The sequence below is a fragment of the Thyridium curvatum genome (genome assembly GCF_004353045.1).
Source record: "Thyridium curvatum strain D216 chromosome Unknown NODE_2_length_892811_cov_85.036431, whole genome shotgun sequence".
In the NCBI taxonomy this organism is placed as follows: Eukaryota; Fungi; Ascomycota; class Sordariomycetes; order Thyridiales; family Thyridiaceae; genus Thyridium; species Thyridium curvatum.
The window spans coordinates 690,115-713,864 of record NW_022156757.1 but is presented as its reverse complement, the minus strand read 5'-3'; the positions used below and the strand labels follow the sequence as shown (position 1 = coordinate 713,864).

The following is a 23,750-nucleotide window of genomic DNA, read 5'->3' as shown; positions in this document are numbered from 1 at the left end:
GGCGGATCGCACGTGATATCAAATTATTCTCAACAAGAGGTGCTACTCAAACCGGGAGTTGTGATGCAGACGAAACGCTGAAATTCGCCAATTGAAGTCTGGGATTGGATCTGTTGGTCACAGGAGTGTCACCATGAAGTTTCCCTGCCAACGCCTCCACCTGTGCGGCGATATCTTGGTCGCCGCCCGAGGCGCCAGGATCAACCTGTTCAACGTACAAGATGGGTCTCGGTTAGGGACATGGGCGCGTCCCTCGGGAAGCAAGACTGCCACGGCTGCAGAGACGGAGGAGGCCAAGCCCGGGGACGGATCAAGTGCTCCAGCTGCCGGCGAGGAGGTCGAACAGGGCCCACCGACGAAGCGCAGAAAGGTCGACGAGTCTGGGGAAGCCCAAGCGATGGAGGTCGAGGCCCAGGACGTGACCGCTGAGAAGCAGAACGGCCAGGGTCAGAACGGCAAGAAGGCCGGGAAGGGCCAGACGCCGGCGAGGATCAAGTCTGCCATCCCGGAGACGCCGTTCGTCACCCTCTTGGCCGCAACCAAGAACGGCAGCCATATAGTAGCAGTCACGAGTCCGGACAAGAACCTCTGGGTCCTGGAGCACGACGGCAAGGGAAACCTCAGGGAGCTGAGCTCAAGGTATGTCCCTTTCCTCCTTGGGCATATGATTCTACCGGGTTCATACTCACACCCACAAAACAGACCCATGCCCAAGCGCCCCTGCGCCATCGCCGTCTCCCCGGACGACAAGACCATCTTCTCGGCCGACAAGTTTGGCGACGTCTACTCCCTCCCCCTCATCCCCTCCCCAGCAGCAGACCACCCCCCAGCACCGTCAGCACAAACAGACACGCCCACCCCGGAGCCCACCAGCGACACCCCGGCCACCCCCCAGCCGTCTTCCCCCTCAGGCACCACCCTCACCACCACCACCACCGCCACAGACGCCACAGGCCACTTCAAGTCCTCGGCCGACCCCTCAACGGTCCACACGAAGCGCAACCTCCGCGCCCTGCGCCACCAGGCCCTCTACGGCAGCACCTACCAGAAGCGCGCCGAGGGCCCGGCCTTCGAGCACACCCTGCTGCTGGGCCACGTCTCCATGCTGACGGGCATGGCCCTCGCCTCTTCGCAGAAGAGGGACTACATCATCACCGCCGACCGCGACGAGCACGTCCGCGTGTCCCGCGCCCCGCCGCACGCCCACGTCATCGAGACCTTCTGCCTCGGCCACGGGTCCTTCGTCAGCAGCCTGTGCGTGGCCCGGTCCGCGGGGCGGCCGGACGTGCTCGTCTCGGCCGGCGGCGACGACGCGCTGTACGTCTGGCGCTGGGAGGAGGGGGCGCTGTGCGGCACGGCCGACCTGCTGAGCCACGTGCGGCGCGTGGACGGCGCGGCCGCCAAGATCGCCGTGACGGGCCTGCACGCCCTGTCCCGCGGGGCCGACGGCCAAGATGTCACCATCTTTGCCTTTTGCGAGCGGTAAGTGGTCCCTGAAAGTGCCATCAAGCTTTGCAACGTACGTGGCTTCACACACATACTGACCACGATCTCCAAAACAACAGGATACAAGCAGCATTCGCCTTCGCCCTCTCCCCATCAAACACCCTAGTCCACACACACACCACGCCGCTACCCGGCCTGCCCCTCGACGCCGTCGTGCTCGGCCAGGGCACCCCGGACGCCCGGCTCCTGGTCTCGATAGACAGCAGCAGCAGCGACGGCAGCGCGCCCAGCGGTATCATACAGCTCCAAGCCGGCAGCGACGACAAGACCTGGACGGCGTCCGCCTTTGCGCTGCAGGAGCAGGAGGTCGAGGGAGAAGGGGAGGGAGAAGGCGCGGCGGACCTCACGGCCGAAGAGCTGCAGAAGCTCCTGTACACCACCGAGACGCTGCGCAAGTCCGACATGGAGGAGGGTGACGAGTTCGGCGGCAAAGGCCCGGGCGCTGCCGGTGCTGCCGATGGCGAGGCCGAGCAGCAATAATCATTGGTAGAGTAGACCCGTCTCGAAAACAATGAGGCAGCATAGTGGCCATGACCCAATGTAGAGCAGCTGAAGCAAAGTCACCACAGTTAGTTCCAAAATGGCATGATCCCACGCATCACCCCCAACACACGCTGGCCAGACATCACAAACTACACACACACAATATATCAAATCACTTCATGAGATAGAGCAGCAAGCAGGCTCGAGGAAATCAATTGCTAAGGACATCCCACGGATAAATAATGCCATCTCTATTTCCTCTCTCTTGAACGCCAAGATGATAAGCAGTCCCAGGTGTGCGTTATCGTGTGTATGTGCGCACGCTACATGCTCGTGTGTTCTACGCAGATCTCCCACGCATGAACGAGAAGCACCACTGGCGATCAAAACATAAAAAGCACCAAGAAAGGACCACATAAGCAAGAAAATGGGGGGTTAAGAAAAAAACGGACAAAAATACCCGGGATAAGGGGCAGGGGAAAAACACAACAAGGTCCCGCAACGATGCAATGCCGATTATAATCATCTATCCTCGTCTCACTCCGTGCCTGCCCCCGTCTCGCCGTTAAGTTGAAGAACTTTTTGGGTCATTATCTTCTGGCGGTCATGTTCCGACGGCGCTCATCAGGGTGCCTACTAATCGAGTTCCACCCTTGCTACGGCTAGGAAGCGGGTATATGTAGGTCGAGCGCCGTGCTGCAGGCCAAGCCATCAAAGTGTTCGTTCGTGCCTCATCGCACAACTACGTCCGTCCAGGCGCCTGCTTTTACTGCGACGCGCACTGGACACGCTCGGCTTGCGGGTGGCCGTCCTCGTCGTCCTCGTCCATAGCGTTGCCGTTGAACGCCTGGGCACCGGCCGCGCCCTCGGCGTCCTCGAGATCGGCCGGCTCGGTCATAGCCTCCGCAGGCGGGACGCTCAGCACGGACGGGCCGGGGAGAATCTTGCGCAGCGACTCGAAAGCCTCGGCATCCTGGGTCCAGCCCTTCTCGGGGAACTTGACGTTGAATTGAATGTACAGGTTGCCATGGTCGTGGTGGCGGTAGGAGGGCATACCTTGGCCTCGGACCATCTTGACAGCGTCTATAAAAAGTGTTAGTGTCGAAACCACCAAAGCTCCAGGAACACGTTTGAAACTTACTCGGCGCAATCGCCTCGCCGGGCAGGATGTCGATGCTGAGCCACCGGTCGTCGAGGTGCTCGACGTAGATGGTGCCACCGGCCAGCGCGGTGACGAGCTCGATCTCGCACTGGTAGAGGAGGTCGTCATCCTTGCGGGTGAAGCGCGGGTGGGGCTTCTGCTCGATCTCAAAGACAACATCACCAGCCTGGATGCCAGGGGCCTGGTCACCCTCTCCGCGGAACTCGACGCGGGTACCGCTCTTAACGCCCTTGTCGACGTGGACGTGGAGGACCTTCCGGTCGACGATGGTCTTCTTGCCGTTGCACTGCTTGCAGCGGTCCTTGTCTTTGATGATCTCTCCCTCTCCGTTGCAGTCGGGGCAGGCAGTCTGGAAACGCTGGATCATAGGGCCCATCTGGCGCATCATGGTCTTCATGCCGTGACCGTCACAGCCGGGGCAGCGGCGAACAGCACCCTCCTTACCACCACGGCCCTCGCAGCGGGGGCAGATGATGGAGCGCTGCAGGGCAAGCTTGGAGATCTTGCCACGGTAGATGTCCTCGAGGGAGACTTTGTGGGTGTGGTGAATGGTCCTGGCCTTCGGGGGGCCGCGGTTCTGCATGCCACCAAACATACCGCCGAGGCCGCCGCCGAAACCGCCACCGCCGCCGAAGAACTGGGCGAAGAGGTCCTCGGCAGCCATGCCGCCGCCGCCGGCACCGCCCTCGAGGCCAGCCTCGCCATATTGATCGTACACCTGTCGCTTGTTGGAGTCGGAAAGGATCTCATATGCATGTGAGATCTCCTTGAACTTCTCCTCGGCTGCGGGGTTATGCGCATTCTTGTCTGTGGTTTTGGTTAGAATGGTGTCCTAGGATCAAGATGCTGCCCAAGTGTTGCTACATACCAGGATGGTACTTGAGAGCATTGACCTTGTAGGCCTTCTTCAGCTCCTGCTCGGTAGCTGACGGCGCGACCTGTTTGGAGTTGTCAGTAATCATTTGCAGATCAACGGAGCAGCAGCGGGGGCGCAAAGGACGGCCGAGGTCGAGATGGCTTATGGTACCCACGGTACGACAGCCAACACGCCAGCTGAACCGTCTGCACTCGAGCATGTTGCAGAGACAAGGCATTGTGGAGGACATACGCCGAGGACATCGTAGAACTTGGTTTCGCGAACCATGATGGGCGATAAGAGGAAGAGGTAGAGCGGAGAGTGTCGGAGTGGGTGGGGGAACTGCTGAAACTAGCACAGAAGAGCCGTGCTTATCTCGATCGCAGAAGAGTTCCGAGTCGAGGCAGAAGTTGAGAGAACTGGAGTGGGAAGGTATGGTTAGCCTGAGTTGAGGGTGAGATGCCGGCTAGATTGCTAGACTGAGAGAGAGGCAGGCAGGCAGCGTGGGTGACAAGGGTAGGGTCGGGAAGGGAAATAGCGACACCAGACGACAGATGCATCCGTGCAGCTGGAAATGTCTCGAAGAATGTTTGGTGAGGAGGGGTTGGGGCGTGTGTGAGTTGGAAGGCTGTGGTGTTGATGGGAACAAACCTAGGTACCTAGGGATTCACTTGAGCGGGCTTGCAGTCGTCGACTTTCTGTTCAACACTGCGATATGGTTGTCACTGGGTCTGAGGGAAGAGAGATAAATGAAGGTCTGCTTCAGAGGCAGGGAAAGAAGAGACAAGGGGAGGCGGATCAAGAGTATTTCTTGATTTAGTCAGATACGCCACGCTGCAGAAGGAGGAAGAGGGTCGCTCCGGATTTGTACAGTGACAGAATCTTCTATGGGGGTGCGCACTGGTGGGCGGACGGCTGCGGTGGGAGAGGATGGAAATGGGTGGATGGTTTGGTTGGTGGTTGTACTATTTAGGTGCAAGTGAATGGACGAGGTCTGTGATTGTTGCCTTGGTGGAGGACTCTCTGTAGGCTTGGGACCCTGTGGCTGCAGTGGTAGGCGCACTAATTACAGTGTCAAAGTGATACACTCTCCAGGCGCCAGAATAAGGTACCTATAGTTACTTCCAGCACGCTGTCCCATTCACTCGAGTCGCAGGCCTTTTTTTTTTTTTTTTTTTCCTTCCTGTACCTCGTCTCTCTTTCTGCCTGTATGGATAGCCTACAGCTCCGCACCGACGCCAGCAGCCAGGAGGCTGAGATTTGGAGGATTCTAGTTGGGTCGATGCAGCCGGCGCCAGCCCAGACCCGCGTTACCGCCCCGCTGATGGAAAGCCATGGAATTTCCTGGATCTGTTAGTGCGCTACTTCGAGATTCTATCTTCATGCAGGTGGGGAGCATGTCCTTTGTGCAACGGCTCACCCCTTGCACTCGGCCCCAGCGTCACTTTCATGCATCCATGCTAATTGTCTCAATTCCCCTTACCCAGGAGTACCTCTCTATCTTGCCCAGCTGTGTTGGCGCCGAGGCTTCAAACAAGGCGATCTTCCTCGGGCTTCTCCAAGTCTTACCAAAGGATGCAAGGGGAGGAGGTACGTACCTTGCCATTACGAGCGCCGGGGCCTTAGGCTTAGCTTACCGAATCGGGCGAGAGTCCATTGGAGGTTCAACGATGCTTATCGTCGTCATTTTTTATTGACAAATTGCCGTTTTCGGCCATGGATTCATCTTTGAGAGATGCGGGGCCTGGAAAAGGCTTTCCGCTTGTGACAAAACAACACAAGATCTCACTTGTGTGAAATATGCTGACTTGCACTGCTATGAATCTGCTGGCTCACATGAACATCTGTACTGCGTGTCTGGGAGAAGTGGCTGCCGCATCTTCAGATAGGTAATCTTTCTATTCCCGGGATGTGAATTTGTACCCGAGTGAATCTCTTCTCGACTCTCTGTCTCTTCTTCCAGCCCTGTAGGCCGACCATGTACCAGGCCATCATCCATCTGTGCTCTAAAGGACAAAAAAACGCCTCTGATCCCTGGAAGAGATCACCGCCAGATATCGCTCTAACAAAGCGACAACGCCTGAACTTCGTAATGTCTTGATCTGTCTCCATGATTCTCGCAAGGAATCCTGATGCTCATCTCGTGCATCTCCCCTCTTTCCATAAGAAAAAAAAAGTACAACGCTCACTCCATCTCTCCTGATTCCACAGACATCTCCCATGTCCGTTCTTTTGCTCGTAGTACATCTGATACAAAATAATTATACAATTCCTTCCTTCTCTGTCCCGCTCAGAAAGCTCTCGCACATAAGATCCAGAAGTGTCTCACGACAGCAGGTTCGCCAGAGAAGGACTGGCACTCGCCCCGCTCGCAGGCCGGCCGTCGCCCCCCCTTGGCGGAGGGGGGTTACTCGGCTCGCGCAGCGACGTGAGCGCGTCCCGCATCGGCATCGGCGGGCTGCCATGCGGCGTCGTGAACGGCGAGCGCTGCGGCTGCTGCGCGGGCTGGAAGGTCTGCGTGTACGGCCGCTCTGGCGGGCGCGGCGGCGGCCCCCCATTAGTCAGGGCGTGCGGCGGGTGCGGCACCTGGTGGTGGTACGTGTGCATGTACGCGCCTCCGTTGGACATCGGGGGCGGCGGCGGCGGCGGGCCGCTCATGCGCCTCGGCGACGGCGGCACGCCGTTCATGTGCGGCTGGGACAAATGGCCGTTGGGCATCGAGGCCTGGGGAGGAGGGGGTGGAGGACCGTGGTTCAGGCTCGAGATCGGCGGAGGCCGGAGGTGGTTCGGAGGTGCCAGCGGCGGGATCACGCTCGGGGCCATTGCCGGAGGTGGGCCTCCGTTTATGTGAGTATGCTGCGTCTGGCTGTGATGTGCCGGTGGCCGGTGCCAGTCGCTGAACGGCTCTCTCGACGGTGGAGGATAGCCATGAGAGGGCGGCGGAGGTGCTCGTGGCGCGATGGAGGGTGCCAAGGCCGGAGGCTGCGCAGGAGCCGGTGGTCCCGGTGCCGGTCCCGGGCCAGCAGCCTGCAGAGGTGCTGCCAGTGGGGGCTGGGTTGGCTGAGCTGCTCCGGTGGTCCATGATGAATAGGACGAACGGGCCAGAGATCTCGACTCGCTTGCCGTCACCTGCGGGCTCGTCGCATGCATAGCCGTCTGCGGAAGCGGCCGGAGAGGCTCGAATACCAGCGGCGGGGATGGCTCTTTCTTCGGAGTCGGCGTCGGCGTCGACTTGGGCTTGCGGTTGAGCTTCTTGCACTTGTGGCATTGGAAGTTCCTCTGCGCGACGAATTTCTGGGCTTCAACGCCGAGGCTGCCGTGATAGCCGTTTACCAGTTCGCGCTCGCGCTCCTTGTCGATGGGATACCACTTGGGACTGGAATCAACACCGCATGTCAAGCAGATCTTGCCACCTGGCTGAAGAGGATCGGCTCCCTCCTCACTCTGTCGCTCGCTCGATTGGGTCGATGCCCCGTTGGCCGGCACTGTCGTCGTGGAAGCCCGTCGGTTTGCGGCCGTAAGCTGGGCTGTGTTCGTCGCTCGGGAGCCGGAGCCCAGCGTGATGAGATTCGCCTTCCGCGCGCAACCCGTCAGCGTCAGGTCTGCCTGCTTGTAGTTCTGGACGTAGAGCTGCAGAGCATTCATGCCAGTGTCATCGACCGGTTCGTCCATACGATGGACGATAGACTTCTGAGGCACGTGGTCCTTGCACCATACAGCAGCAGTCATAGCACCGCTCTCGCCATTGAGGCTGACAATGTTGACCTGATCACGACGCGAGCCCTTCACCGGGGTAATGTCGAAGCCCAAGACGTAGCCCTCGCGGTGGGCGCACTCGACGTGAACTGGAGCGCGGCACTGGTGGCAGGCCACACAAGCTCCACCTGCGTGTCCGCAGGCCTTGCAAACCTCGGCATACTTGGCCCGGGGAATCAGCGGAATGCCCTCGCTGGGCTCGAGAGCTTTAGCCTTGCCGAACTTGACCTCAGGCGTCCAGACGGCGCAGGTGACGTGCACCCAGTTGTTATCTGCGGTGCGCTTCAGCGGCTCTCGAGGATTGACCGGACGGTGCAAGTCTTCTTGTCGTTTCCGGTAGAACTCTGCTGCCTTCTGAGCTGTCTCGCGCTCCTGCTTCTCTTTCTCCTTCTCTTTGTCCGTCTTCTTTTTGCTGTTCGACTTGGGCGGCATGTCGACAAAGTCGTGCTCGGTATGCTCCACCGGGCACAGCACGCATCGGTAATCGATAGAGATCTGAGGTGCCTTGTCATTGGCGCACATGTCGCAGATCCACTTGCCGGGGTTGCGGTTATCAAGGACCCCGTAGCAATTGCGATGCACTGTAAGACGGCACTCTCTGCACGACAGGTGCTGGTCTCCAAGAGGCTCCATCTGGCGACATATGGCACACGGCAGGGTTTTCGGCTTGGGCATTTCCGGAGCTGGCGGTGGCGCTGCCTTCTCGGCCTTTTCTCGTTTCCGAGCCGGAGCCACCGACACGCCCGAGTCTGAGGCATTCGTCTCGGTGTCCCGATCGGGATGGCCCTTGAGCTTCTTGCGGGGCGGCTCGCTTCCGGACTGTCGTGGAGGAGTGGCAGTCGCCTCGTAGGGGTCGGGGGTGCTGTAAACTGTGGCCCGCATTCTATCGTCGGCAGCCATGAGCTCTTTGACTAGCTCCTCATCGACCTTCCTCTTCAGAACTCGGCCGCCGGTCGTAGCAACCTTCTGAGCGAGTGCCTCGATGTCTTCCCACTGCACGGCATACCGGCGCCAGAGCTCGGCGCATCGGCGGCAGAGGGCGACAACGTACTGAGAGCCCTTGTCGCCTTTGCCATTCTTGCCTGTGGCCCCTTCGGTGACGATAGGGGTCGCGACATTCGGGGCGCGCCTCCATTGTCTCGAAGACTTGGTGTTGCAGAACTTGCAAGTAAATTGCCGTTTCTTATCAACCGCCTTACCGGTATCAAAGGCCGAATCATCTTGGTCGTCTGCAACATCGTCTGTGACTTTGTGCTCGGCCTTCTTGGCCTCCTTGTTGTCCTTCTTGCCCTTTCTGCCGGAATAGCTACCCCAGATCTGCTTTCCACGCTCGGTCTTCTTCCACGTATAGTAATGCCGCACGACCGTTGGCGTCTTGACAGACTTGATATGCTTCATGACAGCATACAACTCCGAGCCATACTTGGACACACCCTCTTCGAACCGCTTCAGCTCGGTGGGGCTGAGCTCGGGTTCCTTGAATGCGCTGCGATCCACCTTGGGGATTTCCTTGAGAGCCTTTTCAAAGTCGAAATTGTTCTTGAACAGGGTGTTCATGGCGACATCCTCCAGATTGGTGGAGCGTTCGGGGAGACCGAGAGTCGCGGTCAGGGCCCGCGCTTTGTCCATATAGCGATCTATCTCGCGGTGCGATACGCCTTCCGGCGTCTTGTAGAGCAATGTTGATGTGCAGTTCGGATCACCATTATCGAGATCCTCGCCGCGATGCACGTACCCAGCAGGCTCGTCTTGCACCCACTTGGGACGCTTAGCCCGGCGGATCTTCTCGGCCTCGAGTGCCGCCTGCACCGTCTTGTCCCGGCGATTGCCCTTCTTGATCTCGGCAGGCTTCTCGTACTTGACGGGCCTGCCGGGCCAATCCTGGACGACGGCCTGGTAGCGAGGCCCGATCCGGGTGGCGGCGCGAGGGTAAATGCGGTCATCGTAATCCAGCGCATCTTCCACCTTGCAGTGGATTCCCAGGTAGCGGTAGGGCCAGAGGCTTGCGTGGTAGATCTGTTCGGCGGTGGCGGGTGGATGAGACTCCTCTGCACCATCCGAGGGGCTAGTGCGACCGGTGCCAGCTGCGGCGCAGGCCTCCTCTTCCTCCTCGTCGAGCAGCTCCTCCTCCTCGGCGTCCAGGTGCGGGTCGGCGAGGTTTGGGGTGTTGCGGGCCTCGAGCTTCCTCTCCTGGGCGCGACTGCAGGCGGCACAGGACCACGCAAAGCCACGCGAGGGCTTCTTGAGCAGCGGCGGGCGCACGCAGTTCATGTGGTAGGTGTTCTTGCACACGGCACAGTCGACCGAGTCGTTGCTACACCACCCCTGTCAGCGACCATGCCGGAAGAAAGGCTAGCGCATTGCCAGTCCGCCCACCCCTGCCCCAATCAGGGCAAAGTGTGGAAAAAGCAAATTCGAGCAACACGTACCTTGCACAGTAGCCACTGCAGCGCTTGCACAGCTTTACAGCGCTCGTCAACTCCTTTCCTCGCCCTTGCTCGACGAGGATGTACTTCCAGCGCTCGTCGAGCACCTTCTTGACCCGCTCGGGCACGTTGACGATCTGGAAGGTAGGGATGACCTCGTAGTTCTTCTGGATGTAGCGATCGTACAGCTTCTCAAACCAGAAGCAGTCCGGCGTCTTGCGGTATTCGTCCAGATTGGCGATCTCCGCTTTGTGTTTGATTTGACATTTCCCACGCAGCGCCGTCAGCGGGGACGTGTCTGAGTGCATGGTGGCAAAAACTGCCCGTGTGTCCTGCACCTTGCGACCGATATCCCTTGGCCTATAATACCAATTGACGCGAAGCGCATCGATGGGCTTGGACGGGTCATTCTTTGCATGCAAGAACTCCATGACTCGGCCGATATAGTACGGCTCGCCTGGCGGCTCGCACACGAGGTACACATGATCTGTCAAATCGGGTCAGAGGAATACAGTTCGATATGCATCATTTTTTTTTAGGATAGAAGAGGAGGAGGAAAGAGAAATGAAAATCGGGGGAGAGCCTCACCGTTCACCTCGAGGACCGTGCCGTCATCGGCGACCAGTTTTCCGTCTACTGGTCGTCCCTTGCAATCGTCAAACGTGAGCAGGTTCGTCTCGGAGTAGCCCAGGCCATTCTGGCTCGCTGCGGCGGCTGCCGATTTCCTCGTGGTGCTGGAGGCAGGTGCATGCGAATGGGAGCCGGCGTGGGAGTGGCCGCCCGACGTGGCAGCCTGGGAAGCGGCCTTGCGCTTTTTGGAGGGCTGCGAGGTAGCCGTAGAATTTGAAGCCGGTGTCGCAGCTGCACTCGGGGTCGAGTTCTGGTCTTTGGAATGCATCTGCGAGGATGATTGCCTCCCGTCAGTCGGGAGTGGTCTGCGTGAGGTGCCGCCGGTCGAGCGCGGCGGGGCATCCTGCGACCCATTTGTTGACGAGTTGGCGAGACGGGTAGACTTTTTGGTTTCATCTTCGCGCCTCTCGGGATACATCTCAAAAAGCTCCATGTCGATGTCCTTGTCCTCTGCGTAGTTGGGGCGCGAGGTGCCTGTCCTGTTACGCGAGCGCGTGCCATAAGGCGATGCCTTTTCGGCGCCTGCATCCTTGGAGGACGGGTTTGAGCCGGCCGAATTTGACTTGGACATGGGCTGTGATACTGCAGGGCTTGGACTGATTGCGTTGGCATCCGACATCTTGGGGAGGACAGTGGTGGAAGCCACCGAGTTGGCGCCCGGTTGAGATTGTGACGTGGAAGCCTCCGTGGCTCCTTCGCTGATTGATGAGCGGCTGTTCGAGGGGCCGTCCGACCCGTTCGAGTTTTGTGCTTTGGGTGGCATGCTGCCAGAGGTGAGCAGCGAAACCGTGAGCCTCGAGTGGACGAGACCAAGATCCCAGTGCGAAGAACGGCTGGAATCGTGATCCTACACGAGGATGGCAGCGCTGCAAGCTGAGCTGGGTGAGAGTCAAGTGCTTCGAGCCATGCGCGCCGTGGCCGAATCTTAATTACAAAAAACTCGGGTCCAGGCTGTAATCCAAGATATCGAAGTACACGAAAATACCGAGATGGAAGGCAAGCCCAGAGGTTGTGAGGGAAGAGACGGATTGTCCAGGAGCTCGTGTTTGGGAAGGTCTAAGTGAAAAGCATCCAGTGGTGAGGAATGGGGGTCATATAAAAGCAAGTCGTGAGCGAGAGGGTACGGGGGAAAAGAGGTGACTCGAGGTTCAGGGTCCAGACACTCGACCGTGATAATGGAAATGTGATATCGGGGGGGTGGTCGTTGGCTGGATATGACGGGGGAAAATCACGAGAGGGAGAAAGACTTCAGATGATGGGGACGGATGAGGAAAGCCAGAAAGGATTGGCTTGGTGTGCGCGTGGGTGTGGTTGAAAGTAAGTAAAGAGAGGAAGAAGGGCGAGTGAAGAGAATGGAGAACGAGATTCGAGGTGTGTGTGTATGTAAAAGCAGCAGATGGACTAACAAGGAAAGGTAGCAAGGTAGGGGTCCGTCCCCGTTGTGCCAGGTCCCAGGCAGAGAGGGAGAGAGAGAGACAAGAGGTCCGCAAGCACAGATGTGAGAGAGAGCGAGAGCACCGGATGGGATGTGTGGTCAATGGAGCCAAGGTCAGGGAAGCGGTAGCGGTAGCGGTAGAGGTGGTCGATGGCGCGCGCCGTCTGGCATCTGGCATGGGAGCCCAGGGCGGCGGCCATTTTCATCCTCCACAATCTGCAGCCATCAGTGGCTCTTGGGAACAGGTAGACGCGCTAAGCAGACCGGGTACCGGCCGAGTACTTGCAGGGGTCTGCGGGGAGGCTCCAGACCTGCCGCCCTGCGCTGCTGGCCTCTCGAGCTCTTCGGCGATGGAGGCGCGGCGGGGCGTGGCAGGGCTCACAGGCAAGACAGGCAGCCCAACGGGCCATGCTTCGCCAAACCGCGCTGCTACTTGGGCGATACCTCTGCTCGAGGCCTACGATACCCCTGGTGACATGGGCGTGTCCATCCACCCTCTCCGATCCTCGACGACACACCACACTTGGCATCAGGGTCGGCCACCCAGACGAACCCATCTTATTCTAGACATGGCTTCAAATTCATCACGATTCCGACGACTGCACCCCACGGTCGCAGACTCGGCCCCAATACGATGGACAGGAGGCCGTCGCTTTGCCGCGCGACGCTCCGAGCCTTGTCGCGCATTGTTCCCACGAGAGAGAGCAGTCAGTCCTGCGCCCACCGGCTCGGTAACGTATGTAAGCTTAGCGATATCAAATGTCCCCCAAAGGGGTGGTGGATACAACCTGCGCCTTGGTGTGTTGGGATCCCATGGACTTCCGCTTTTTGCATCTGGAAAATCTAGTCGCGATACCTACCTCGGAAACAGACACTACTACACTACACGTCACCGGCCGGGTGGCCGACGACAATCCCTTCTCGCACCCCGTCTACGACGGTCCTCTATTCACTCTGTTCAGCCTGTAGCCCCTGCTCCTGTGTTTGGAGCTGAGGTCGGTTCTTCACCGATGATTGCTCACTCGTGCAGACATTGCTTTGTCTTGCTGCGATGCAATGCGATGCGATGCGATATGGGATTTGCAGTCAAAGATGTGGTGTACAAGTACCCATTGTGAGGCGGATACTCTTGCTCTAGTGATGGGCAGCTTGGTTCACTCTGTGTTTTACTCGCACTCCACACACTCCCTGTCCCGTTGACTTTGCTCGTTCTATTAATTGCCGTGCTTAGCTGGTAGGTACTCCTCTGATGCAACCCCAGTGCGGCGCTTCTTGCGATTCGCCATTCCGCCGTTTGGAATGAATGTATCGGTCCTTTGGCAGCAGCATACTGAATACCTGTCTATTGCCGGGCTGGTTCTTTGCTTTTGGTCTTTCATCTTCCTCTGGGGAGTCTGGCGGGATGGGGGATAATTTAGGTAAGTATGCCTGCTGGGTGAGGTGTGTCTTGGCGTCCGGGCATCATCTCGCACAGAGGCAGAGGTATTTGTTCATGAATCAATGACAAGGGAAGCTCTTTTTCCAATTGTGACGGGTTGGGCGTGGGTATTCGACGCCGTCCCACACCATTTGAGTGGGGAATTATTTCCTCGGGGCAGGTACCAAAACGCAAATGTGGGTGGACACAACGCTTGTTGGTCGAGGAGGGAGAGGTCGAGGTACTTGTCTAACCACCAGTGGAGGGAAAGCCCCGCCCCATCTATTTTCTGTGCTCATGTTTTCACCTCATCCAACGACCAGCCAGATATCCCAGCGTGAGAAAGAAAGAAGGGATGAAGACAAAAAGACACGAATATCGAAGAGTAAACAAGTATCGGAAGCGCCCGATAGTGCTTGCAAGATCCTGCAAGTATTATTTCACTCATGGCAGCGAAGGCCGCTGGTGCTGGGGTTCGCATGCCAGGTTGCCTCACCTCACTGAGTTTACAGCGATCGAGGGAGAGGACAACGCCACCACAGACGATATGGTGGTCATGGGACGGTCTCGACCAAGTAGGCACGTACTCGTACTTGTAGGTAGCAATGTACGTACTTTGTGCGTACAGAGTAGGGTCGGGATGCTGAGCAAGCGTGTGGGGACCAGACGTCCGCTCACAAGGGCTCAAAGGGGAGCGATCCGGATCTCGACGACAAACCACCTGGGCAGTGTGCTTCGCTTCTCGTCCCCTCAGGGGGTGTCACGGTGTCTAGCCGACGAAACAATGCGATTGATGTTTCGAAATTCATAGCTGGTCGGATCTTCAAACAGGGACACAGGAATTCTGCTGCATTGGGAAATGCGACGACTGGCAGCCTAACCAAGTGTGCTGTCATGCTGGCGGGAGCGGCCAGCCATGACGCAAATCCGGGCCAAAACGAACTTGTCCATGCATGTCGATCACTGAACCCTTTGTTTGACTACATCGACAATCGAATATGCCAACTAAAGAGGGCGGCGGAAGCAGACGAGGAGGGAAAAGGAAGTATCTGTGGAGCAATACAAAGAACAGCAGGCGACTCGTCCATTCGCATCTCGTCTCCGTTCGCGATTGCTTTGCCGGTGGACGTCGGGGACCTGGACCGGCCAGGTTTCGGTAGAGGTCTTTGTCTGACCCTGCGGGCGAGGAGGTGATGGGGTGACCTGCATGCGGTGGGGCGTTGTCAAGGCTTATGCTTTTTGGGGCTTTTGGTACGCCCACCCCGGCAAAGTCTGCTCATTCCCAGGGTGTCATCACGATGGCGCCTCACCCACACGCTAGGTACAGTAGTTAGTTACCTATTCTCCTCGCAACATCATCTACCATCTACCTAGGTAGGCTTCCTCAAGAAAGGACATGACTGCATTTTGCCGTCCAGAGGCAATCGCTTTGGTCTACGCATTTTCTCCCCTTTCTCTTTTCTGGTTTTCCCACCTGAGAAAGGCACATTTTCGGACCGTGCGGATCCATGGCCGGACCCTTCATGTCATCCGGGCCCACGACCCAGTCCGAACGGGACACACCGGCCAGGCGTGAATAAGTGACATGGCAAGCACACACTTGCTTTCGCTCAGGTCGAGCTTGTCGGCGATCATTATGCCTATGTCGAAACACTTTGAAATCTTGTCTTGTTTCCCTGGGGCTCAAACTATAGTATTTCGGCCTCCTTTGAGTAGTTTCATCTCTTTGCCGTCGCACGCCTGAGCGGACTTTGTATGTGGTGGGAAACGTTCCAGCCCAGATTGGAGGGACCCATGGTGCACTGGCTGGCCACCCAAACCTTCACTACAGGTGCATGAGTAACGCCCAGCAACGCGCTTGAATCAGACGAATGGATACAAATACTTGTTTGTATATTGCTCAACGAGTTTGACGGAATAAACAATGCAGCTTTTCCTCCCCTACAGAATCACCATAGAGGGCTGGGATTCCTCTCGTCATTTTAAGGTTTGCCTGGTTGTAGAGGCTGGCTGAATACATACGGGATGGACGAGGCCATCCTCAATCTGTCTTCAGCACTGTCAAATTTACCTTGACATCCTGGTCATTGAAAAGGGCTAAGTGGCTCTCATCGCCCAAGCAATGATACCGGATTGGCACACACATGGTTGCCAATTCCCGAACATTACTCACTTCACCGGACGCGCGGGGTGTATACATGCACCAACGCTAGCCACTACTTGTAATGAGCATTTAATCGATCTCCCCACCGGTGATTCCGGATTGCTCCTCTCAAGGGAAAACAGGATATGCGCTCGCTGGAGATCGTGCTGTCAAGTTTGGTCTGGCCGGCGGCGCGGTGTCGTTCTGATAGCCGTCGCTCCCGGCAATTTTAGGGGTGACGTTTATTTAGGAAGGGTGGCGAGTGGCAGAGTGGCAGAGTGGCAGAGTGGCAGGGACGACCCGCTTAGCAACGTGGAGCCGTGTTCCTGCAGGCCCGCCCACCATTGAATATTAGGCGTAGTACACGTGCAGACGCATGTCACGGCGCGTGCTTAGCATTGTGGTCAAAGGTACATCGCCAGGAAGGCAAAACGCGCCTCTCCATGCCAACTCACAATTCAGCCCGGCTTGCTGCAGCTCTCATTCACCACCATCAGCATCGCATTGTCACGCGCAGACTTCCTTCCTCTTGGGGGCCAACAGGCGTGTGGCGATCCGATGATTGACTGCACACCGGGCTTTTCTCTTGACGGCGGAATTGCCTGCCAAGCTAGCCCTTGGGTGCCGCCACACCTCGCGCTTGAAGGCAGAGCTCCGCATCCAGATCCTGGCTGGCAACTTGCTCTCCCTTACAGCCATGGCCACCCATCATGGGGTGTGGCATAAGACGACTGTAGAAGCTGCAAGAGAACAGCAGCAAACCTACCAGACGGCGAATCTAGCCGGGCTCAAGAGGGCCAGCGACGGCACGTGGAAACAGCCAGCTGGCGGCGCTACCCCATCATTGAGAACCTCATCTCATTTTGAGCGAGCTTCATCGCTGTCAAAAGAACCTAGTAGGCTGACGGCAAGTACCATCAGGGTGGTGGACGGTGCTAGCTGGAGTGAACCTGGCGACTACACGCAGCGCCAGGCTATCAGTGCGACGCCAACCTCCACCGTCGATCCTCTCCTTTCTCTTTCTCACCGGCTTTACGGCTTGCCTCCTGTTCTTGTGCATAACCTTGCTTCTCTCGGTATCAAGACGATCTACCCCTGGCAGAAACAATGTCTCCTCGGCCCTGGGCTCCTCCAAGGAGACAAGAACCTTGTCTACAGTGCTCCAACCGGAGGTGGCAAGTCCCTTGTCGCCGACATCCTTATGCTCAAGGGGGTTCTTGCTGATAGAGGTGCCAAAGCGTTGCTCGTTCTGCCTTATGTTGCCCTCGTCCAGGAGAAGGTACGGTGGCTTCGCAACGTGGTCCAAGGTATCTCCCTGGCTGCAATCCACGGCCAAAGTGGCGAGTCCGAAAACAAGTTGTGGCGCAAACGGGCAGATGAGGATACTATCCGTGTCGTGGGCTTCTTCGGCGGCAGTAAAATCAGGTCGACCTGGCAAGACTTTGACATTGGAGTTTGCACCATAGAGAAGGCCAACTCGCTAGTGAACACTGCAATAGAAGACTGTTCGATCTCGAGCCTCAAGACGGTCGTCCTCGACGAGCTGCATATGGTTGACGATGATCACCGGGGCTATCTCCTTGAGCTCATGGCCACAAAGCTTCTCTGTCTGGATCAAGCCGTGCAGATCGTCGGCATGAGCGCGACCCTGACCAACATCAACCTCCTTGCTCGGTGGCTCCACGCGCACTCCTACGAGACGCACTACCGGCCTATCCCCATAGAAGAGCACCTTGCCTATGATGGGAAAATCTACGCTGCTGCGACTGCGAGAAAGTTGAGCAGACTGGCCCCATCGACACAGTCAAAGGACAAGACGACCATTCAAGTCGATGCGGATCCTTTGAGGCTGATAGACCGATCAGATCACAAGGAACTCCAAGAATCTGTTGTCAATGCGGTGGTCGCGCTTGCCAACGAAACAGTGCGCGCCGGCTTTGGCGCTCTTGTATTCTCCAGCAGCCGGGCTATGTGCGAGTCCGACGCCTTGCTGATCAGCCGTGTGCTGCCCAGCCAGGATGAACTCGACCCGCTCACTCTGGACAGGAGGCTGGACCTGTTAGGAGACCTTCGTAGCCTGAACACCGGGCTAGATGCGAACTTGGAAAAGACGATCCCGTACGGCGTCGCTTTCCACCATGCAGGCATGACCACCGAGGAGCGAGATCTGGTGGCAAACGCCTACGACGCCGGCGTCCTAAAGGTGTGTGTTGCCACGTGCAGCCTGGCAGCCGGCATCAACCTCCCTGCAAGACGTGTCATCCTCCACAGCGCCCGCATGGGACGTGACCTCGTCGGCCCTTCCATGCTCCGGCAGATGCGCGGCCGGGCAGGGAGGAAGGGCAAGGACGAAGTGGGCGAGACATACCTGTGCTGCCGTCCAGGAGATCTGGACGGAGTCGTCGAGCTCATACACTCTGATCTGCCGGAGATCTCGAGCTGCCTCTCGACCGATCAACGAAAAATCCAAAGAGCTGTCCTGGAGATCATAGCGATCCGGCTGGCAACAAGCCACGAGTCCCTCAATGACTACATCATCAAAACGTTGCTGTACCAGACAGCAGACCGCTCCGAGCTTCGAACCATGATTGCAGAGAGTCTCGATGAATTGCAACGCTTGGGATTCATCACCAGGGATGAAGACGCGGCTACCTTCCAAGCCACCCAGCTGGGACATGCCATCGTCGCCTCTGCGCTAGATCCAGAAGATGGCGTGTTCATCCACAAGGAACTCCGGAGGGCCCTCAAGGCCTTTGTGATGGACGGAGAGCTCCACGTCCTTTACACTTTTACACCAGTCAACGACACGTCGGTCAACATCAACTGGCGCATCTTCTGGAACGAGATGGAGAACCTAGACGAGAGCGGGCTACGGGTCCTGAGTTTCGTCGGCCTGAAGCCGTCTGTGATCAGCAGGATGGTACATGGGGGCACCTTCAAGGAGTCGACCCCGGAGGAGAAGGAGGTCGCTCGCATCTATCGCCGCTTCTACCTGGCGCTGCAACTGCGCGACCTCTGCAACGAGATGCCGATCCATCGAGTCGCAAAGAAGTACGACGTTCCCCGGGGAGCGGTGCAGAATCTCGCCCAGACCTGCCAAGGCTTCGCCGCCGGCATGATCAAGTTCTGCCAGCAGATGGGATGGGGCGCCATGGCGGCCACCCTCGACCATTTCTCGGACCGCCTGAAGGCCGGCGCCAAGGACGATCTACTGGCGCTGGCCAAGATCACGTTCATCAAGAGCCGGACTGCGCGTGTCTTCTGGGACAATGGCTTCAAGACGGTCGCGGCGGTGGCCAACGCGGACCCCCAGGAGCTCGTGCCGATCCTGATGCAGGCGCAGCCCAACAAACTACGGCTGCAGTCAAAGGACGAGACCAAGTATGCGGAGAAGCTGCTCGCCAAGGCCCAGGTCATCACCGACTCGGCAAACAGGCTTTGGCAGATCGAGATGCAACTCGAGATCGAGGAGGAGTGACTTGCATGCAGGGTTTCAAGCCACACCAGATGTATGGGAGATCTGTGCAAGATGGGTGCCTGTCAAGGCGGTCAGGAGATAGAGAGACAGCCGCCATTCCATATTGTGGCGGAAATCTTATGTGTCCGCAAGGTACAACGTCAACTCCTGGTATCAGTACGGCGGCAAGCGGTGAAGAGTATGCCAGTCATACTAGCTTCGCGGTCTAGGCTTGATCTCGCTTTGCGAGAAGGTTTGACGGCGGTTTCATTGGACGTATATGCGAATCACTTTCTGGCTCTTCACCCAAACCTTCCGTGCAGCTCGGCCACCGCCATTAGCATCCGAAACGCGAGAGGCAGTGGCATTGGTGTGACAATCTGCTGTCCCGGCAGATGATTACGTCTTGCGGGAACCGGCAAATCCATGGCGACTGCCACGCACGTGTGCATGCGGCATCCCGGAGCTACTGCTTTGAGCTTTGCACGTCGAATGGCATCGCATACTTGCATGTTGGCCTGTACAGTGGTCTGTACTTTGGTTCAATGCGGCCATGAGCGGGTGTCGGGCTTCACATGGGCTGTGTCGATGTGCAACTTCCCACACCGTCAGTCATCATTGGATTATGGGAACACGAGCGTGAGGTGCGCTCCAGCAAATGGCATATTGGACATGCGCAAACACCAGTTTCTACCGCTGGCGGGCCGAGCCGCCAGATGGTCGAGGGAAATACCGTACGAATAATGAGGATATCCTACCTAGTGAAGGGTAGTCAAGTAGCTTACCATAAAAATGAACACATTGGTCTTGGGCCCCGGCCGGCGGTTTGATCGTGCGCTTTTAATGACATATCTCCGGAAAGTATGCCTTTTGGTTGTCCCGGAGATGGTGGAAAAGATATGAGAAGAACCCTCTACCATGGACCAGAGCGGACATGAGGACGGTACGGTACGTCTTGAGACACCTAGCAAGATCAGGTGGGCTGCAAAACAAGTCGCACCCAAACGCAGGGACAGTGGACATGCACGTCAGACCTGGATCTGGTCTGGCTATTTTGGCCTCGGCGGTTGTTGGTCGACTGTGGCTCAGTGGTGTGGACAGGTTGCTGTGCCTTCCGAAGGCATGTAACCTGGCGAACCAACCAGACAGACTAGGGGTGTTGGTCGGACTGGTACGACGAATGCCATCCGTAGAGACTGGACTGCCTTTTTCTTCTCCGTCTGCCCGCCCCTGAAGTCGCCGGTTCATGAGGCCTGGCAATGACGGCCATATGGTGCAGGCAAATGAATTGCAGCGCCTAGGGGAGAATATGGGCTGACCAGACACAAAGATATTACTACAGCCTACCTGCATGGTATCTAGGTAGGTAGAAACAATTTCATGGCAATATGGTTCATGGAGCAGGGAGCAGGGAGCACCCGATAGCCGCTGTTGTACTGACAGCTGGCGTGCTATCTCCATCGTCAAACGACGACGGTTATGATCGTACCAGATTTCTTGTCTTACAGGGCTTCCGGTGCAACACCTTGTTCACGTACAGCATTCAGCTCCGGTCAAAACCTGGTATTCCAAACTCTCGCTCCGAGCCGAACCCCGCGGAAAGGTCTGCGTACAGCGTCGCACTTGTCGAAGTTTCAGGAAGCGGAAGTGCAGGACCATCGACCTCAGCTTTATGTTCTCTTCTTTTGAATACAAGGAGGAGTATCCCACTATTTTACCTACACATACCGGAAATTTTCTTCTCTACCAGAAATGCAGTAAAAAAGAGATCCAGCAGTAAGTGAGAGAGGGGGCAAATCGTCTGATCCGAGGTGAAACTTCACTTTTCCGTCGAGATTGAACCAACGTGACTTGGCCAACCGAAAAAGCGTCGACCCTCCCCAAGGCAAATGGGGGATGAGGGAAAGGGAAGATACCTGTCACCACCAGACCTTCTGCTGCACCATTCAGGACTTGCATCTGCCGCACCATCCTCTAGCAGTGCTCCTCTCCAACTGCGCAGCTTGTCATTCGTCGGGTCCAAGCCGGAGGTGTGGCTGCCTGCTTGCCTTGGTTCAACCACCCAACCACGCCGCAAGCACAGCACCCAAGTTTGACGACCCAGTCAACTCACCTACTCCGTATGTAGCTGGGCGGCTGCCTCTTCTTTCTGGTTGGGACTGACCGGGGGGAAAAGAAAAGAAGGACCAACATCTCTTTCTTCTTGGTTCAGCCTCCATTCATCCTCGTCTGCCCGTCCGGGGGTGGAGCAGCGATCAATACTTGACCTTATCACCTCACTCTTACTTCCAAGTACCCAATTTCTCTATTAAGTATCTTGTCTCCTCCTTTCTTGCGGCACTTACAGGGAACCGACGCGTTTTGACGTATTGGCCTCACAGACACCTGAGCGCACTTACTGGATCGGGACACTTGCAGACCGAAGTACACTTTGCATCTACCCCGAGCCTGACATTACCTTGATGCAGCGCAAAGCACAGAACCAGCACATTCTCACTCTCTGTTCACTCCTTGTTTCTACTTGAACTATTCGCTCCTCTGAGATGACGGACGCATTGATTGCTGGCCGAGGTGGCGGCAGTGGCGGCGGCACGGGCAGTGGCAACACTGATCCTGGACCCTCTACCGCAAGGACCACGGGCAATGGAGAAGGCAGCAGCCGGTCTGTCGGCGTTCAGCATTCTGTTGACGGGCCACGGCTGCAGTCTCTAGTCGAGATCATGCGAAGACCTTCCACCAGGCCGCCGTCTCCGGTCGTGCTCAGGCAGATGCCCTCGCTTGTGGAGCAAAAGCCGGCCCTGAACCCCAAGGAAGACCTGTGGCTTTCTACAGCTGACGAGTAAGTGTTTAAATCCTTTGTTAGCAGTAGTAGTCCTACCAATGTAGGTGATACTGGATGCCCAGCGCACCGGGATGAAACTACAGCCACTACGCATTCTTTTCTCCTGTCAAAGAGTCCTTGAGCAGTACGGGTGTTGGCCGAAGGACGACTCTGTCACATATCAGTCTACGCACGGCAATGACAAAGGAGTTTGTTGTATCTTTTGCAGTACGATCTCATGGCTAACCAAACACGACTTGTAGTCGCTATACTTCGCCAATTATCCCCATACGCGTCGGGGAGCTTCCTGATATTCAGACCTTCTACGTGAGTCTCGCTTGAGCCCCTGAGAAGCGTCTTTTACGAATCGTGCGATGGCCGCTGACCATACTGCTGCATACAGGTGCACCGAGACATATTGGTGGCACATGACTGGTTCAAAGCAGCATTGTCTGGCAACTTCAAGGAGAGTGCTGATCAAGCCTTGGACCTCCCCAAGCAGGACCCAGCAATTTTTCACTTCTTAGTGGCATTTCTGTACGAGGGACAATTTGACCCCCTCCAACCCATTGCCAGTGCCCTTGGTATGTTCATAGACTGAGTTCGAGGACAGTCCGGAGTTGAAGGCTGACACTGCCTACTAACCTAGTCCCCGACAACGATAAAGGCAAAGGCAGGGACACGGGCCTCGAAGAGCAAGCGTCAGACGAAGACTCTGCTACGAGCTTGGGAAGCGATACTAGTGCACGCTCCCAGCAGCGTAGGGAGCGAAGGCGGCGGAGAGCAGAACGCCAGATCGAGCGCTTGCGCGAAAAGCACCCAGGTCAACACCGGCCTGAGTGTAATTGCCAACAGTGCATTATCAGCGGCGGCCCCCCTTGCTGGGCTTGCGGTGCTGGGCGAGCGCCGCCCAGTGTGGTTTCGCCTGGGTATAGACCTGCGGACAACTGGCGTGCTCTGCCTAGACGAAATCGTCAAGGTGCGCAGGAGCAGCGAGCCGCCAACGGAGCCCGCGGTATCGGCGGCGGCGGTAATAATGGCCCTGGACCCGTGGAGCCGCCCGACCCGTACGGCGGCGGTCGCATCAAGGGCGAGGACCTGCAGACCTGGCTGCTCGCCTACGAACTCTGCATCGAGGTGTACATCTGCGCCGACACGTACCTGATGGAGGAGTTCAAGGCCGAGGTGTCGCGGCGGACGATCGACATGCTCGAGACGGCGGGCTCGGACGCCGCGCAGCCGCGGGTCCTGCAGTCGTGCGCCCGGCTGGTCCACAACGTGGGCGAGGCGGACTGCCTGTCGCGGATGGTGCTCGCGCGGGCCGGCTTCCTGCAGTCGCTCCTCTGGAGCCGCTTCGCGGAGGAGACCAACGAGTTCCTGATGGCGAACCCGGACGTGGCGGCGCTGATGCTGCGCGAGATGGCGGCGCGGCGCGAGGACGAGCCGAGCGGCCGGACGCTGCCCAGCATGCACCGGCCGATGCCGCCGCCGATGGGAGCCGCCTGGCAGCAGCCCCTGCCGCACCACGCCCACCTGCATGGCACTATGTGGGATGCGTACGGCGTACAGACGCGCCATAACCTCAGGGGGGCGCGGTTCTAGGATCGGCGCAGGGCCGAGCGGCTGCTTCGCGGCTTGTGGGTGCGGGGCCGAGGGAG

The 23,750-nt window shown here is 57.6% G+C and overlaps 6 protein-coding genes across 6 annotated transcripts; 4 read left to right on the top strand and 2 right to left on the bottom strand.

Moving 5' to 3' along the window:
• Window positions 1–133: 133 nt before the first annotated feature.
• Window positions 134–1,986, top strand: E0L32_000614 (uncharacterized protein; the record flags this gene model as incomplete). Its single annotated transcript, XM_031140746.1, has 3 exons — window positions 134–639; window positions 703–1,482; window positions 1,566–1,986. The coding sequence occupies 3 exons, from the start codon at window positions 134–136 to the stop codon at window positions 1,984–1,986; spliced, it is 1,707 nt and encodes a 568-aa protein (XP_030995931.1).
• A 769-nt stretch (window positions 1,987–2,755) lies between these two features.
• Window positions 2,756–4,295, bottom strand: E0L32_000613 (uncharacterized protein; the record flags this gene model as incomplete). The annotated part of the gene is made up of 4 exons (XM_031140735.1): window positions 2,756–3,072; window positions 3,131–3,958; window positions 4,020–4,089; window positions 4,260–4,295. The coding sequence occupies 4 exons, from the start codon at window positions 4,293–4,295 to the stop codon at window positions 2,756–2,758; spliced, it is 1,251 nt and encodes a 416-aa protein (XP_030995930.1).
• Window positions 4,296–6,564: 2,269 nt separating this feature from the next.
• E0L32_000612 (uncharacterized protein) lies at window positions 6,565–11,582 on the bottom strand (the record flags this gene model as incomplete). Its single annotated transcript, XM_031140724.1, has 4 exons — window positions 6,565–7,284; window positions 7,341–10,077; window positions 10,193–10,676; window positions 10,778–11,582. The coding sequence occupies 4 exons, from the start codon at window positions 11,580–11,582 to the stop codon at window positions 6,565–6,567; spliced, it is 4,746 nt and encodes a 1,581-aa protein (XP_030995929.1).
• Window positions 11,583–12,604: 1,022 nt separating this feature from the next.
• E0L32_000611 (uncharacterized protein) lies at window positions 12,605–13,372 on the top strand (the record flags this gene model as incomplete). The annotated part of the gene is made up of 1 exon (XM_031140713.1): window positions 12,605–13,372. One exon carries the CDS (start codon window positions 12,605–12,607, stop codon window positions 13,370–13,372), a length of 768 nt encoding a protein of 255 aa, XP_030995928.1.
• Window positions 13,373–16,511: 3,139 nt separating this feature from the next.
• E0L32_000610 (uncharacterized protein) lies at window positions 16,512–19,292 on the top strand (the record flags this gene model as incomplete). Its single annotated transcript, XM_031140702.1, has 1 exon — window positions 16,512–19,292. One exon carries the CDS (start codon window positions 16,512–16,514, stop codon window positions 19,290–19,292), a length of 2,781 nt encoding a protein of 926 aa, XP_030995927.1.
• A 2,522-nt stretch (window positions 19,293–21,814) lies between these two features.
• On the top strand, window positions 21,815–23,694 carry E0L32_000609 (uncharacterized protein; the record flags this gene model as incomplete). The annotated part of the gene is made up of 4 exons (XM_031140691.1): window positions 21,815–22,110; window positions 22,356–22,419; window positions 22,496–22,676; window positions 22,742–23,694. 4 exons carry the CDS (start codon window positions 21,815–21,817, stop codon window positions 23,692–23,694), a joined length of 1,494 nt encoding a protein of 497 aa, XP_030995926.1.
• Window positions 23,695–23,750: the final 56 nt, after the last annotated feature.